Source organism: Mauremys mutica, chromosome 2 (genome assembly GCF_020497125.1).
Source record: "Mauremys mutica isolate MM-2020 ecotype Southern chromosome 2, ASM2049712v1, whole genome shotgun sequence".
Lineage (NCBI taxonomy): Eukaryota > Metazoa > Chordata > Testudines > Geoemydidae > Mauremys > Mauremys mutica.
In genome coordinates, this window is record NC_059073.1 from 34,551,742 (window position 1) to 34,570,080 (window position 18,339).

The 18,339-nt window shown below is 39.3% G+C and overlaps 1 protein-coding gene across 1 annotated transcript; it reads right to left on the bottom strand.

Annotated features, from left to right (window-relative positions):
• Positions 1–954: 954 nt before the first annotated feature.
• TRHR (thyrotropin releasing hormone receptor) lies at positions 955–13,224 on the bottom strand. The gene is made up of 2 exons (XM_045007514.1): positions 12,433–13,224; positions 955–1,362 (listed from the first exon to the last, which is right to left on the bottom strand). The coding sequence occupies exons 1-2, from the start codon at positions 13,222–13,224 to the stop codon at positions 955–957; spliced, it is 1,200 nt and encodes a 399-aa protein (XP_044863449.1).
• Between the last annotated feature and the right edge of the window lie 5,115 nt (positions 13,225–18,339).

An 18,339-nucleotide genomic window follows, 5' to 3' on the forward strand; every position in this document is an offset into this window, starting at 1 on the left:
CTTGAACTCCCATAGCTGCATTCCATCAATGAGAACTGAGGAGCTCAGTACCTTGCATGACTGGGCTTTTTGGCCTAGGGTGGAGGGGAAGAATTTCACTCCAATTCATTTGGTAGGGAGAAGATGATTTGATTCCCACTCAACCAATGCAGTGTTGACTGTCATTCTGGTAAGTCCAGTGCTTTAAAAGCATAGCACTGTACACTTCTGGAAAAAAAACTAATGCTTCTCTTTTTCTTTTATTTGCACAAAAGTTTGATTTCCTATATTTTTTAAAGACTTGAAGCTGCCAAAGGTGTAAAGGCAGCATCTGTTCACTAGCAGATACTTTGTAGATAATTGGCAATTGCAGAACTGTCCAAAAGAATTTGCATATAAAATGTGTTGTGACAACTTGGACAGTTTTTGTTTTTGTGGAAAACAGCAACAAAAAAAGCCCTTTTAGCAAGGACAATTTTTATCAAAATTTTTTTTGCTTAACAAAATTAGGAAGGTTCATGAAATCTGAGAAAAAATTTGTGAAATGTATCAAACAACTGCAAAAATTCAGGAAAAATGCCTCAAAAATGAGAAAGTAGTTGAGGAAGCCATCAATGGTAAATTCACAAAATGGAACAATAGGTGAAATTTTGGACTGCAAAATATTTGCATATTTCATAACTTTTAATGTGAATTTTAGTTTTAAATCTGCAAAAAGAACATTCAGAATAGTTCTTAAAGGTTAAGAATACTTTCTGCTAATGGACTAGGGTAAAGTATTCTATCTTTCTGCTGTCTGCAGGTGCAAATGTGTTTTCAACTCTCCTTGTATATCTTCACAGAAATTTTTTGGGCCTAGATACTCAGCTGGTATAAATTAGTGTAGCTCCAGTGAAATAAATGGAGTTGTGCTGATTTACACCAGATGAGGGTTTTTGTGATCTAGTTCCTTATATTCTAAATATACACAATGTATTAATTTCTGTTAAATGTTACCTCAGAGGATAAACAGGTATCATCAAAGGACACTTTTGTAGAGGACAGATAGGTATTGGTGACAGTAATGTCTTCTAGTTCAGTGCTGAAGTGATCAGACTCCTTGATGACACTGTAGTTTAGTGCCACACCGTAACTGGCAGGTTTCTCTGACTGTTTCTGCTGGCAATTGCAGAGTTTCTTGAAGGATGCTCTGAATTTCTGGGACATGAGATTGTAAATCACAGGGTTGATGGCACTATTTAGATAAATGCAGATTCTACAAAATAATAGGAACCAATTTTCTTGGAAAGGGTTGGAGAGAAAGGAGTTTACAACAACCAGTGTCCTATAGGGCATCCATAAAAATGCAAACAGGATCACAACCACAGCCAGCATCTTTGTAACCTATGGAAAACACAAAGATATACAGTAAAAAAGCAGAAAATCAGTACTCAGTGCTTTGTAGGAATGTGCATGTAAAATCTGTATTATACGTTAGTGATGGGCCCAACCTAAAACTCTATATGTGAAAAACCCTGAATTTGGTGATGTCTGGCTTTTGGTTAGAATTTTGCAACTTGTCACCATCTCCTTACCACTATAATGGGCTGACCCAAATTCATGGATCCAAACTCCCCTGAACTTTCATAAAATATGGATGATTCCTTATGGCTAACATCCATATTATTCAATTAATATTGAACCAATCCCCATTAAACATATTATTTCAGTTCTGAGTCTTTGCAACTACCATAGTTAGAAACAAGTGTCTACTCCCTTGGAAAGAAAGGCACTCCCATCCTCCCCTCAATGCTATGGAGCACCTACTTCTAGCACTGATCGTTTGTGACGTATTGTAACTGAAACCAACCTACCTACTTTAATGACTACTGTCGCATAATAGCAGACCACAAAATTTCATACAAAGAAGTCTGATTTAGATTTGTTTCTAATAAAAACAATTAATTCAGATATAAATTCTGACCAAATGATTGATACATAATGTTCTGAAACTCTTAATGATTGCCTAAAAATTGCCAGGGAAATTGTGGGTTACCCTTAGAACCTAATAATCTTAGAAAAACTCACTTATTTCGCTTAAACAGACAAGATGGGTGAGGTAATATCTTTTATTGGACCAACTTCTGTTGGTCAAAGAGAAAAGCTTCCGAGCTTACATAAAGCTCTTCCTTGGATTTGGAAAATGTACTCAGAGGGTATGTCTATACTGGAATAAAACATCCATGGGACCCTGGATGGCTCAGCATGAGCCCAAATGTCTACACGGCAATTTTATAGCTCCACAACCAGAGTCAGCTGATGTGGGCCAACAGCGGGTGTTTTATTGAAGTGCAGACATATCCAGGCTGTCACAGCTAAATATAAGGTGGAACAGATTGTTAAACAAAGGAGTTAACACATGTTGCAAGAGACCTTTTAAGGTGAAGTGGGCAGTTAACACCTCACAGTTGTAGGACAAAACCCGGTTAGAAGGTTACTGATTGTAATAAGCCATAAATCCAGTGCCTGTATTGAATCCATGATTTGTAGTCTCTAGCAAAGTTACGACTATAAATTCACAGGCTCACCTTTTGAAGGTGTTGAACAGATTTCCTTTGAGGATGAGGACTGAGAGGTCAGCTGTGGAGTGATTGTTTTCTGAAAAGTGTTCGCTCACAGATAATATGGTGTGTCTGTCATTTAAGATTTTATTACTTAAGTAAGTTTGCTTAAAAAGAAAGGCAATGAAAAACTCTCCCTTGAGGGAGCCCAAAAAATTGAAGTAAAGCCAATAAAAAATAAAAGTGAAAAATGAGGGCAGTAAAAACAAAACAATGAGTTCTTAATGAAATGAGTCTCACTATTCCAAATGTAGCTAATATACTAACACTTTTTATATTTACAGTATTTAGTGCCTTGCACCCCATAATCTCCAAGTTATGCATTTAAAAATGTCTGAGAAACTTATTAATAGTCAAAGTGAATCTTTTGGTGATGATGAGTATACTGGAAACATAGAGGCGCTACCCCATTGACTTCAGTGTAAATCAGTATAGAATTATGGCCACTGTGTATGTGGGAAGTGGGTAGGGTGGGGACTCTTTCTAGTGAACTAGGAATGTCTTCTTTTAAAGTGCTTCTTTGTACGTTGCCGTCTCTTGTTGAAATAATGCAGTTGAATCTTCCTGACAAATTAATGAATTTTCCCATTCCCTGCTCATTGATGCTGTTACACTTTACACCCTTTCTCAGCCCTGATCTACACTACGAATTTAGATTGAATTTAGCAGCTTTAGGTTGATTTAACCCTGCACCTGTCCACATGCCATTTTTGTCGACATAAAGGGCTCTTAAAATTTATTTCTGTACTCTTTCCCGACGAGGGGATTAGTGCTGAAATTGACATCGCTGGGTCAAATTTGGGGTAGTGTGGACACAATTTGACAGTATTGGCCTCCGACAGCTATCCCAGAATACTCCATTGTGACCGCTCTGGACAGCACTTTCAACTCAGATGCACTAGCCAGGTACACAGCAAAAGCATGGCGAGCTCATCAGCACAGGTGACCATGCAATTCCAGAATCGCAAAAGAGCTCCAGCATGGACCGAACGGCAGGCACAGCATGGACCGAACGGGAGGTACTGGATCTGATAGCTGTTTGGGGAGATGAATCCGTGCTATCAGAACTCTGTTCCAAAAGACAAAATGCCAAAATATTTGAAAAAATCTCCAAGGACATGATGGACAGAGGCTACAACAGATTTTCATAATGTAGAAAATATGCAGTCTCATTGCCTGAGGTATGTTTTCTTCTATCTGGTTAGAAACCCATATATTCCAGATGTAAATATTTATATATACTTATAAGTGTTGGTTTTTTACTTATGGGTGTAGTGATAACGTATCCAATTGAGAATCTTATAATTTAACTTTGACAGTTTAGGGACAGTTTATTTGCCCCTCTCTGGTCACAGACTTATGGCAGTGTTGCAAAATAATCTTGGTTGGCTAAGACAGATTCTTGTTAGACAGAAGGAAAAAGAAGAGTGATAGGAAAAAGAAGAAATAAGGAAGGAAAGGAAACAGACATATCAAAGGGGAGGGAGGCAAAGTCTCCATTCCAGGTGGTGTTTGGGATTCAGATAGAGCTGGTAGAGGCAGTGATGCCATCTGGTTCCCCCTCTCTGGCTTGGTCTGGTCAGGACATCCCAGGATTAGGAAGAAGAAGAGTCAAGGTCCCAAGCGATGTTGGGGGTGGAAGCCTTGATGGTGAAGCTTGCTCCAGTAGCCAGTTTGTCTCTTTAAGGACCCAAAGAGTGAGTGATGGGCAGAATAGCCCATCCTCATTATTTTATCCACCATTCAGGCCTAATATCCAACATACCAATTTTGGTTCACTGATTTTCAGTCTCACACTGTTCTTGTTTACCAGGCATGAACTTAACACAGTCCTTTAATTTTATCAGTTGGCCTTTTTGTTTAGACTATTCACTCTGTCTCCCTTTTGTACATTTTTCTATCAATATTTAAAAGTTAATAAGATGTCACAATAACGTATAATATCAATGTTTGTTGTTATGAATTATTGTGACATCTTATGAACTTATACTCACTTTTTATAACTGAACTCACAATTATGGTAAATTTATAGGCCTAATTATGACAGTTGGCCACAGAATTTCCCAAATTAATTCCAATTTCAGGTCCAATAGTTGTGGTTGAACTAGAGCATGTCTTTTAGAAAAAAATTCTAGTATTGATTTAAAAATATATGATGATGGAGACTATACCACAGCCATTGGTAAATTGTTCCAGTGGTTAATTACCCTGACTATTAAAAATTTGTACCTTATTTCTAGTCTGAATATGCCATCTGATTTTACCTTTGTTTGTTGGATTGAAGAGCCCTCTATTATCAAATTTCCATTCCCTGTACTTTTAGACTCTGATCAAGTGTTCCTTAATCATCTCTTTATTAAGCACCTTGACTCTCTACCTTTAATCATAAAATATCAGGGTTGGAAGAGACCTCAGGAGGTCATCTAGTCCAACCTCCTGCTCAAAGCAGGACCAATCCCCACACAGATTTTTTTTGATCCAGATCCCTAAATGGCCCTCTCAAGGATTGAGCTTACAATGCTGGGTTTAGCAGGCCAATGCTCAAACCACTGAGCTATCCCTCTGCCCTTTGTCACGACTCTTCTCTGAAATCTCTCCAATTTATCAAAATCCTTCTTGAACTGTGGACACCAAACTGGACACACTATTCCAGCAGTGGTTGTACCAATGCCAAATACTGAGGTAATATAATCTCTCTTCTCTTACTCAATAGTCCCCTCTTTATCTGGAAGATGCAGATGTCTTTCTTCTAATTTGTTTCTTTTTTTTCTTTTCTTGTTGTTTGTGAGACTGAAGCCTCATTCTCAGTTTGCGCCGGAAGCTTGAAAAGCTGCATATTTATCCACAACCTGTGACATCACATTGGATTGCATAGTACTTTGAAGAGTCATAGGGGTGAAATCCTGGTCCCACTGAAGTTAGTAGTTAAACTCCCATTAACTTCAGTGGCAAAAGGATTTCACTCCATATATCAAAATATCTTCAAAGACCCATCTTTGATTGGGCTATCAGACATTTGTAGTCATTATATTCATCACAGGGGAACAATATAGTCCCTAAAATACTCCAGGAGGACTGACTTTTTTTATATTTGCTATTAATGGTTCAGCCTCAAATTCATGGTTACAATGCTGCACAGCAAAAGAAAAAGAAGTCAAAAGCTGATGTCTATTTCAGTTCCTTTTCTTGAACACTTGTGTCTGGATGATCACGCAATAATGAAATAAATCTCAACACTGAATTTGCATTATACTTCTCTCCTTTTGTTCTCAGTAAAGCAAATGAGACTTTGAACTGTCTGGCTTCAAAAGGCAGATTTGCCAAGACACTCAGTCTTTTAATCTTCTTGATCTTACTCCATGTCAGCTATACCGCTTTAACTAGATCATCTGGAGTGATTTGGACACTTCTCTTTTCTGACTCACAGCGCCATTTAGTACGATAATGAGAACTGATTGGTTTCCTGAAGCAGTAGTGTGCAACAGGATCATTCTGTTCCATTTTCTCCTGCTCAGATTGTGCTTGAGTGCACTTACAATCTGCATGGCCATCTGACTTCCAGAGTGATATGACTTCACTCTTGATGACTTGTGCAATTTCTCCAAAATAAGTCTATTTAACAGAACTGCAGAGCACTATATAAACAATTGTCATTAAAGTCACAGTTTCCATTATCACTTGGAACCTTTCTCCAGGCACTAGCTGTGCCCAAATCTTCTCACACCTTATTGCTCACCTAAATGTGGAACGCATTGGTTCAGCTTATTAGCTACACCATTTTCTTTTGCCAAGTATTGCTGAAACCCCATCTGATATCAACATCACCACCTTCATTAGATACCAGATGAATCTTACAAAATCGATGTAAGCAGAGTCAGGATGAGCTCTAACCTGACATCTGGTGGTGAATTGTGGCGAGTTGTAGAAAAGAACTTCAGGGGCTGATCTTGTTTGCATAGGCACACTCACCCCACCTAGCATGAGCCCACAGCAGCCCAAATGGTCACTTGGGCTGCTGTGGGATCCCCAGTTTCTCTGTTATTGGGGCAGGAAGAATAAAGTGTTGTTACCCTGATTATGTGAATCAAGGACCATGAAACTGTTTTATGACAGAGGGACTTGCCACCAACTAAGTAGCACTCGCTAGACAAGGGACATGGGTTCCAAAACCCAGTGAATTGAGAGAGGCTGGGAACAGGTATTTGTACCTGATGGCATAGTCCCCTTTGGAGGGCCTGAAATACCAATTGCACCTCCTTTTTTCTCTATTGTAGAATAGCAGAGATAATTTTAATTCCATTAGGAGTCTAGTTACAGGCTGCTGAGCTGAATTCACTTTGGGCCAGTAGTGCACCAGCACTGAGGCTCTCCTAGTACAAACTGAAATGGCTAAAGAGCTAAAATTACTAAGAGCTGAAATCACTGAGTGCTGGGGGTGGGGGGCTGAAGATATGTTGCTGAGCAGCTGGTGGAGCAGAGCAGTTTGTGGGACAACTGGAGCGGCTTGCAGGACAGCTGGTAGAGCGGAGTGGCTGGCGGAGCAGAGCAGTTCACGGAACGGCTGGAGTGGCTCGTGGGACGACTGGTGGAGTGGAGCGGCTGGTGGAGTGGCTTGCATTGAAGGCTGCAGCAGAACCCCATGGAGAGGTGGGGCAGTTGGCCTCAGACCATGTAAGGTGCCCCTTAACACCACTGCGTCCCCCCTCTCCCTTCAGGCTGCACGGTAAAACTCTGCAGATAAACATTTGAACTCTGGGGCTGCACAGACCAGGGACAAAGACTTTTGGGTTGTTGGACTTTTGGGTGATTTTGGGGTTGCTGGACTCGAGACTTTTGGGATGTTGGACTTTTGGGACTTTGGGTGATTTTTTGGGTTGCTGGACTCAAGACCCTGAGGGAAAAAGGATACGGCCAAACTTACTTGGGGGGTGGGTCTTTTGCTCATGGTTTGTTATGAATCCTGTTTGTGGTGTTTCCCCAACATAATGCCACATTATTTCTCTCCTTTATTAAAATAATTTTGCTACACTCAGACTCTGTGCTTGCAAGAGTGGAAGTATTGCCTCTTAGAGGCGCCCGAGGGGTGGTATGTAATTGTCCCAGGTCACTGGGTGGGGGCTTGAGCCAGTTTTACATTGCGTTATTGAAACGGAACCCCTAGATACTGAACCCGGCCCTTGTTGCTGCCAACTCAGATGAGCAGAAGGGTTACATCTATAAAAATCATTGGGGCTAAGCCTATGTTTAAAGTTGAGCACATGCTTAAATTCTTTGCTGGATCAGAGTTAGAGTGCTCAGAACCTTGCAGGATTGAGGCTAAACTGTGATTCCGCTCTGAAAAGGAAAAGTGTCAAATTTGCACCTCAGGTCTCCTCCCTGTATTGAGTGGCATTCCTATGTATGCCCCTTCATGCTTTGACCACCATTCCAGAGGACATGCTTCCATGCTGATGACGGGTTCTGCTCGATAATGATCCAAAGCAGTGTGGACTGACGCACATTCATTTTCATCATCTGACACCAACAGAAAGTTGATTTTCCTTCTTTGTGGTTCAGGTTTTATAGTTTTTGCACCAGAGTGTTGCTCTTTTAAGGCTTCTGACAGTATGTTCCACACCTCGTCCCTCTCAGATTTTGGAAGGCATTTCAGATTCTTAAACTTTGGGTTGAGTGCTGTAGCTATCTTTAGAAATCTCACATTGGTACCTTCTTTGCATTTTGTCAAATCTGCTGTGAAAGTATTCTTAAAACAAACAGGTGCTGGGTCATCATCCGTGACTGCCATCACACGAAATATATTGCAGAATGCGGGTAAAACTACAAAGCAGGAGACATACAAATCTCCTCCAAGGAGTTCAGTCGCAAATTTTATTAACATATTTTTCTTAACAAGAGTCATCAGCATGGAAGCATGTTTTCTGGAATGGTAGTCAAAGCCTGAAGGGGCATACGAATGTTCAGCATATCTAACACACAAATGCCTTGAAACACCAGCTACAACAGTGCCATGCGAATGCCTGTTCTTACTTTCAGGTGACATTGTAAATAAGAAGCGGACAGAATTATCTCCCATAAATGTAAACAAACTTGTTTCTCTTAGCGATTGGCTGAACAAGAAGTAGGACTGAGTGGACTCGTAGGCTCTAAAGCAGGAGTTCTTAAACTGGGGGTCGGGACCCTCAGGGGGTCATGAGGTTATTACATGGGGGGTTGTGAGCTGTTGGCCTCCACCCCAAACCCCACTTTGCATTCAGTATTTATAATGGTGTTAAATATATAAAAAAGTGTTTTTTAATTTATAAGGGGGGGACACACTCATAGTCTTGCTATTTGAAAGGGGTCACCAGTACAAAAGTTTGAGAACCACTGCTCTAAAGTTTTACATTGTTTTGTTTTTGAGTGCAGTTATGTAAAAAGAATAATTCTATGTTTGTAACTTGCACTTTCACAGTTAAGAGATTGCACTACAGTACTTGTATGAGATGAATTGAAAAAAACTATTTCTTTTCTTTATCCTTTTTATAGTGCAAATCTTTGTAATCAAAAATAATAATATAAAGTGAACCCTGTACACTTTATATTCTGTGTTGTAACTGAAATCAATATATTTGAAAATGTAGAAAACAGCCCAAAATATTTAAATAAATAGTATTCTACTATTGTTTAACAGTGCGATTAAAACTGATTAATCACAATTTATTTTTTAAATCAAGTTAATTTGTTTTGAGTTAATTGCTTGAGTTAACTGCAATTAATTGACATCCCTCCTGAAAATGTGAAATTAATGTGGATTAGTTGAAATGTGTTAAATCCCCATATGAATGTTCTCATTCAGGAGTAAAGTGGCCTTAGTTTGTGATATCTTAATCCTCTTTGGATGTGTCCTAAGAGAAGAATTTGTCAAACCATATTAATATAGGAAGATATTTAATAGTTCTATTAAACTTTATTCATAATTGCACTGAAAATTTATCTTAAGCAACTACACAAGAGCAGGAAAAAATGAATGTCTACCAGAGATGGGCTTTACCTAATAGTCAAATGAAAATGCTCTTCAAATGGAGATACTTTAAAGACGGCCCAAAGAGGAAAAAAGCTGGTTTTGTGCCTTTTCCCCTCCTTTGGAATGTATAAAGAAGGCCTGAAATTTTTTCAAAAATAGGAGAGTTTTTGGCTTCTCTTTACCTTAGAATTATGAGGAATATCAAATCTGGTCTTCTCTAGTTTTGCTGGAGAACTCCTTGGAGGATGCAGAGATGTGACTTGGAGGCTTTCTCCACACTTTTAATTATATGTATTGGAGTGTTAGATCTTTAACAAATATTTTTTCTCCCTCCTGTCTGTGAGGCATTTTAGATAAATAGGTGTTAACTAAAATTAAAACAATTCAATGCATTTTAAGCCATCAGGGAGAAAAAACAATAGCTCCCCATCTCATATAATTCAGTTTTGCTTGCTTGATATATTTGGTTCTCCAGTCATTCATAGAGTGTTCCTGAAAAAATATGGTAGATTTTCTAATGTAAAAACATTTCAGGCCTTCTTTTTATTTTATAAAAAGGGTAAAAAAACCCCGATAACCACGCATGCCAAATAGTCTCCATTCCTGGTTTGTCCTCTCCATTAGTGTTGCATTTTACCGCTGGTTCCAGGCATGAAAGAGCATCCAGGACCATCTGGACCAGAATGCAAACTAAGTGCATGCAATCCAGGCTGCCTTGTAAATTGTTCCATTGCGTTTTCTATCAGCCAGTTTCTATCTTGGGCTAACTCTCATACTCAGGGCCAAAGCAGAGAGCAGGCTGCCTAACTTCACATACTTTTAGTCATTTTTCCTGCTGCTTGCACCCTGGGGATCAATTTCTATTCTGTTGCATCAGTGCAACACCAATAAAGAGACTGAGGCTATACGGATATAAACGAGGACAGAATCTGACCCTTAGAGCTCAATTCTGCCCTCAGTTATGTAGGTGTAACACCCATTGATGTCAGTGGGAGTTTTCCCTTGGTGTGTCTTGGACTTTACTTAGACTGTAAACTCTTTGGGATAGGGACTGTTTTCCCATATGATTTTGCAGCACTAAGCACATTGTGGATGCTACCATAATATAAATAATATTACAAATAATAATAATAATGCCACCCTATCATGTCTCCTCTCTACATACAGCACTACTTGCAAACACTAGATTTGCTAAAAAAGCAGCTACAATAACCCATGAAGTTGATGGTCTCCAAGAAAAGCCCTTTCTCTCTTTATAAAACACAAAATATGTGTTGTATATGCTGTAAATTGTCATTTTAATTTTATAACATGGCAAGAGCCATTGTCTGCAACACTAAATAAAAAGACGATTCAATGTTTTTTGAAAGGATGCTAAGCAATACAAAGCACACATTTACAAGCACATGGATCTATCCTTCATGCTGATAACTTGAAAATTAGTCAAGAAGAGAAAAATAATATTAACTAATGGTTGAAACAAACTGCACCACTTCTCACCCAAATAACCAACCACAAGCAGATGTGTGAACAATTACAAACTACAAAATAAAAGGTAGAAAATGTAGAAAACAAGATAGAAGGAACAATTTGTATTTTTCTTTACCTGGGATGTCTAGATCTGCACGTGTTTAGTTCTTTGCTAACTAGCTCAATTAACTTGTGGGGTGAATGTCAGTCCCACAGCAGGAAAAACAACTAGCCTCATTAAATAGCAACAGTCTACACAAAGAACTATGAAAATCTGACTCAAAATTCACATGTTTAGTTGCCTTATCCCTCACCATAAGGATGCAGATGAACTGAGCATTTCAAAAAAGATGACCGCTTCAGGTATAATACCTACAGAAATCATGCTACCTGTTGGTTGCTGAAACATCTCTTTTAGACAGTACTGAGACTCAGAAGGATGAGGCTTCTGAAAACAATTTTTATCAAAGCCGGTCAGTGTGGAGAAATTGGGTACCTGTATTAATATGAAAATATAAAGCATGATGTGGGCCTAATCCTGAAAGATCAATGGGCGTTTAAGGTGCCCTGCCCTTTCAGTATTGGGACCTAAAAGTGCTAAATGGTACATGAGAGCTGAGTATTTATATAATTATGAAGATAGTTGGTATAGAGACATACCTCTGTGCTATTTTATCATATATATCAATTTATAATGAATATGATCAAATCTATTAATCAAATGTAAAGCATCAAATTCATTCAAAATATTTACCTATTGTTAATTATCTGACAGATGGAAATAATAATAGTTGTTAGCATTTGTATAGCATTTTCCATCTACAGATCTTTACAAAAGCAAGTGTATATTTATCTCTGTCATAGAAGGGGAAACTGAGTAGTAACTTCTCTAGTCACATAGTGACTCATTAACAGAGCAGGGATTAAAACAGGACTCATGAATTCCAGTTTAGTATCCTATCTGCAGATCACAAAAAAAACCTCTGGAATCATAGTGTATTTGTCTGACTTTTTAGCAGGCTGTAATATGGTGAAAAATAGTTTTTTCTTAACGTTTCATTTTGACAGTATCTAGTTGGTTTCTTGACATGTTGTAATAAGAGACTTGACTATCTTTCAATACATGCTTTCTGTAGGAATAGGCAGTCATTTGTAGAGCCTGGAATAAATTCAGTTTATTTAATGAAATGCTCTAATCACATGCCCTGAACTGGTAGATTTTTAGGGGTTTTTTTTGTATGCCTTAATTTAAATAAAAGAGATAAAGCACATTTTTAACATTTTTCATGTATTGTAACCCAACCTCTCTACTTTTTCATTTGTTTTAAAATCTAAAGAGATTACATGTGTGTGAATATCACATTTAAATACATTTCCTACCTGCCTTCTAGAAGCAATAGTGCTACTGAAACCCCTGTTAGCCATCTTGGAATTCATAGTCTTGTTTTGGTGAGTTGAGTTGTTTTTCTGTGTCTTAGGGTTTTCTTTTGGATCCGAAGGGATGGGATTCAGGAACAATATTCTGGCAATCAGTCCATAGAGGACAGTAGCCAATATCATTGGCACAACATAAAATATACCAAAGTCCATCATATATATAGGGGAGTAGTAGCTCCTGGACACCTTGTAGCCGCAAGAAACAATGATGGTATCTTTGTAGACTACTGTGTTGAGATCTAGCAGGAAAAACCAGAGGGTACAGTATATGGAGGTGAAAGCCCAGACAAAAATAATGATCTTTTTGGCTCTTGAAAAAGTACATAGGAATTGGGCTTTGATTGGGTGGCAGATGGCAATATATCTCTCAACAGTGAAGGCGGTGATGGAACAAGAAGAAGCATTGATGCCTAGGTATTGGAGATACGTAATGCAGAGACATCCCACGTAGCCATAGACCCAGGATCCATACAGGCTCTCGGTGATGTTGGGAAGTCCTGCAGCCACCAGCACCATGAGATCAGCCACAGCCAGACTCACCAGGTAGCAGTTAGTGGGAGTCCTCATGTGTTTGGTCCTGAGGACCACCAGCACCACCATGATATTGCCCACTATGCCCAGTCCACAGATGAGGAGGACCAAGAGAATGGTAGCTACTTGGTAGTCAATACTGATCACCTCTTGGCTTGGCAGCAGTCCTGTTTGGTTCTGTTCATCCCCTGTGGTGTTCTCCATCTTCACCAGCTTGAAGCTGCTTCTGCTGGGCAATTGCTGTCAGCACATTTTCTCTTTCTCCCCCTGTAAAAAAGTTAAGCACAGTGGAGAGTGGATGATGAACAGTCCCATTGCACAGTCTCCATAAGGTTACAGTCCCCACACAAGCCACCTTCACCTCAAGACACCTGGGCTTTTTTCTTCATAAGTTCAATTACCAGACAGGTAGATCCCTCTCGGATCCTGTTTCATTAGCACAGGATAAAAAGCTGGTTCTTTGTAGCTGGTCTGAGACACTCGTGAGAATGAATGCAACTAGAGATCAGAGCTTTCTCTCTCTGCAGAGCACAGTGAGAGAGGGGGGGAAAGGGAGGGGGAAGAGAGAGATTCCTTCCCCTGCACTGACAGAGATCTCCAGCTAGCTCGCACAATGCATGGGACTGTACCAATCCAATACCACCAGCTTTCAGCATCACTGCTTTTCAGGGAGCAATCTCAGTGTGAGGGCAGGTGATACAAGAATGGGGAGGCAAAGGGAGGAAGTTAAGTCATGCCCATCAGAATTCTTATGCCTTTACACTGTTTTGCCATTCTGCTATCTGGTAGCTGTTGTCATTTTGTCCTCAGCGCTATACAAATTATTTGCAACAAAACACACATTATTCATTCTGATTTCCTGTGTGTCCCTGAGGCAGGTTACACTTACCTTGTGCTCTGCAGGATTCTCAGAGTACTTGTCCCGTCAGAATGGATGCAATGAAAACTGTCCCAACTTTTGAAACCTGCAGAAAACCCTGTCTTATACTTTACTCCACAAACATTTTTCTTCACAATGGTTTGGTCACTAGGGCTCTGCAATCCCTCCACCCCCTAAACACTCCCAGTGCTCATCTAGATCATATCACAGCAATAAGCTGTCATCACAAATTGTTCCACAGGAGAAAACACACACACTCTCTCTCTCTCTCTCTCTCTCTCACACTTACTTACTTACTTACTTCACTGACTCATAGTCTTCTTTCCCTTGAAGAATCTCCTCGGGTACCACAATCCTTAGGAAGAGTAAAACCCTGCACAAACAAGGCAATCAGCACAAACCATCTCTCTCGGATCCACTAATGACAAATCTAGCTCCCTTGCGCTCTCTCTTAGGACTTTTATCACTAAAAGTAAACAGATATGACTGGAGCATAGTCAGAGACCAGCTTTTAGGGGTAAGAACTTGCCATTTTTCAGAGGAGAACAACAATTTAAAGGCCAGCTGGAGAAGTGATCTGCTAGTAATAGCATTTCCTAAACAAACTGCACCTGGAAAATCTGTGCAGTGCTCCTTACTCTGTAACATGCTATGAGTCTCCACGTTTTACAGAGAGTGGGTAGCAAATCCTTCACCAGTACTCACTTAAAAGGACGCTGCCACCTTGATATTAGATATTTTAAACTCATTATTTTACTTCTGTTTTTATTAGCACATTAGAATTCTGAAGCTGTTTTGAAATCCATTTTCTCTTTCTTCATTTATGGCAATGTGTGGGTTTTGTCTGAAATTGCAAGGATTCCAAGAAATAACAAATTGCGTGAATGGCAAAAGATGACTTGGATTTCAAAACAGATTTTGGTTTTAAAAGGCAATCATTAACACAGGCACACAGAACAATGATTTTTTTTTAAATGGGATTTTAAAGTAGGCCTGGGCAAAAATGGTGACAAAATAAGAAACACTTAAACCTTAGCTGAAAATTTGAATCAAACCATTTTTGAGGTTTGGTTAACTTAGTCCATTATTTTTCAATCTGTTATCTATAGTGATAATACTTACATATCATTTTTATCTATAGAGCTGCAAGCACTTTACAAAATAGGGTAAGTACCATTATCCCCATGCAACAAATGGGGAAACTGAGGCATGGAGAAGTGCATTGATTGCCCATAGTCTCACTGATGGTCAATAGCAAAACCAGGATTTGAATTCAGGTGCCCGGGCTGCCAGACCACTCTTTTATCAACTGGGTCATCCTGGAAATCTCATAAGAAATTCTGTTCCATACAATTTTCAGGCAGCACAGCACAGCACAGATGTTACCAAGGACATAAATTGAAGGCAATGGTGTTACAGAGGTGTAAGTGAGGTATTGCCTACACATCAGCTTTTGACGTTTGTAGCTAGCTATTGGCATGGTTGGCTATACGTATGCGTGGTGTCCACACACAACATGGTTCAAACACTTACTAACTGTGGTCAGCTTAATAGTGTTTCATTTCTGCCTGAGGCCTGGGCTGGCACACATTTTTCTCACTGTAAATGGTTCAGTGCAGATAGGAGTCATTAACCCCGTTTGTGTCACTGGCTGCTACGCCTTTCTACCAGCATTCTTTTCAGCAGGACATCTGAGCACACATGGGTTAAAGTACTGCAGGCATCACTCTGTGTACATACCATCTGGGCAACCTGGATAGATTGCCAAAAGTGCCGGAGTGACTTAGGAACACAAGTTCTCCTTTGAACTCTGTCCTTTGCTATGGCATTATCGGACAGTTCACCAGGTTTTTCCCTGTATGCACTAATACAAAGATGTGGCTTGGCAGGGCATTAGATGTAGAAGAACAAACTTGGAAAACCTGCTGTGTGAAAATATTTCTGCAAACATTTCCTATACCAGGAATAATTTAATGTGAACATTTTTTTTATTTTGTTATGATACGTAAAGAAGGCCTGAAAGTTTTGTTTGGCTTTATTGTTTTTACGTTAGAAGGATCACGTCTTGTCTTACAGAAATCAGTCAGGTCCTTTGCCCTTGGAAGACAGAAATCTTTCTGTTGAGTAGAGGTTTTCCATCTGAAGAAGTTTATTTAAGGCTTTAATATAGAGATAATGAGCCATGTTAAGAATCTTGGCCTCAGTTATGATGCATACAAAGCACATGTATCAGGTGTGGACTAAAATTTGTAGCCCTGATTTTTTAAGCGCAGATATTTCACCCCTGTTGGTTCCCCACCAGAACCCAGCCTCTCTGGCATGATCTCCCCCCACCCCCACATTGTTTTTCTGCATAAAATGGTGTCCTCCATGTGAAGTGAACCCACACATACCGTGTGTGTGAGGTCAAAAGTGCACAAAAGAACAGGAACAATGCTCCTGTAGGTTCCTCCCCCACTACCTTACTTTGGGCTATCATTTATTCTATGACAACCCAGATGGGGCTAGCAGCCACAAATGCAAATTTAAGGTAAATAAATCATATACTCAGAGTCAGAGCTTTTTAAATTGTTGGCTCTCTGCTTCTTTTCCTTATTTTGATAATTCTTCTAGAAGTCAGTAAATGTCATGATTTTGTTTTGTGTAATATTTCCTTCATTTCAACAATTCAATTCCATATTTTTCTTGTCTACTGACAAATTGATTGAGAACCAAGATTCAAAGCAGTTATATTGATAGAAGCTGTCAGTACTGATACAAAAAAAAATAGGTTAAAGCATGGAAAAATGGAAAAAACATTTAAAAGATATGTTTCAAAGAAGAGGAAAAATGAGACAAAAAATTGGAGACAAACAAAAATAGCATTAAAAGAACCAAAGGAAAGCACATAATAAAAAAAACCCAAATGGGCTCAGAAAAAATTACAGAAAGAAGTAAAAGTGATGTAAAAGTGTATTTTAGTCTGTGTAGCAGGAAGAAGGTCAGCAGAAAAAAAAACACCTGAAGCAAAAACAAACAAACAAAAAATGCCAGAAGGAAGTGGGTGAGAGGAAAGAATACAGTGATAAAAATGGTTGTGGAGGAGAGAAGAATGCACAGTGCCAACATGGGGAAAGGCAAGGCTGCAAAGCTGAATTTTTAAAAAAGTGGCCGGAAGAAGAAAGGAGAAGCAAGCAAGCAAGCAAGGAAATGCCTGACTAGAAAGGTATGACAGAAAGGAGAATGTAGAAGCAGCAACAAAGAAATGCAGTTATCTGGCTGGGTATTGACTACCTTATGCAAACAAAAGCACTTGGATATGAAGTCTCACATCCACTTGCTTGTCAGGAAGCATTTTTGTAGCACATACAAGTATGCCAGAGATTCTTGGGATAGATCACTCCACCAAAAAATAAGGGGCACAGTTCTTGGGTCCACTCCAGCTGCTTTGTGCCACTCAGAAGGCACAAAGAAGCTAGAAAACTGGCTTAACTTGCTTCTTCAATAGAGTAGAGGAGGCTACTCCCTCATTCTGAACCCTGGCATCAGTGTGTTTCTAGACAGAGGAAAAGAGGGGTAACTAAGGTCTCCTTGCGGCTTGCTGGAAATCCAAAGCTGGCTCAAGGATTGGGGAACACACAAGGTGCTTACAGCATCTTTCGCCTCCCAGATCATCAGCTGTGCAGGTATATCACAGCTGCAGCTGAAGATATAGTCCATTGATTTCATTCAAAGCAATGGTTTGTGACCAGTTTTCATATTGACATTCTGAACACAGATGGTTCAGTATTCCTGTCACAGGAGCCTCAGGTGGAAATTAAATTCTGCGATCACTCTATCTGTGGAAAGTGGTCAATAAAATATTGTGTGTACAAAAAGGGGTGTGTGTACATGAGAGGGGGAGAGAGGAATAAAGACTGGAGAAATAACAATGTGGCTTCATTCAGTGGCTCACAAAGACTGAAGGGAAAAGAAAGAAACCTTCTTATTGGAAATCTAAAATAACAGAGAAGGAAAACTTGAATGGAAACTAACCTGGAAACTAACAGTGAAAACTTTAGTAGAAGAACTTAAAGAAGCAAAAGGAAAAAAAGATCAACAGAAAGCATATTGTTAAATACATAGATGCGAAGAATTACAAGACCCTTTCTGTGATGGGACTGGAGAGAAATTAGTAAGAAACAAGAAATTGCTGAGAATCTGAAAGTAACAGGTTTTCTCTTAGCATTCACAAAGGGTATTGCTGAAGGTCACATCTCAGATACATTTTTCTGAAGTGAAACAAAATAATTTTTTAAAACTTATGCTAGAGAAGACACTGTAGTTCAATGGTAATTAGACCTCAGTGGTTCAGGAGCCAAATTAGTGATCAACATTACCCAAAAGAGCCACAATAGTGTGAATTCATGGTTTCATTTACCAGTTATTCTCACAGCAAAATAACTGACCAAGTATTCTCC

Excerpts from the sequence above, each read along its gene's own strand:
- TRHR (XM_045007514.1), bottom strand. The coding sequence starts at position 13,224 with ATGGAGAACACCACAGGGGATGAACAGAACCAAACAGGACTGCTGCCA. Across the intron at positions 1,363-12,432 it reads CTATTGCTTCTAGAAGGCAG|GTTACAAAGATGCTGGCTGT; the intron begins GTAGGAAATGTA and ends TGTTTTCCATAG.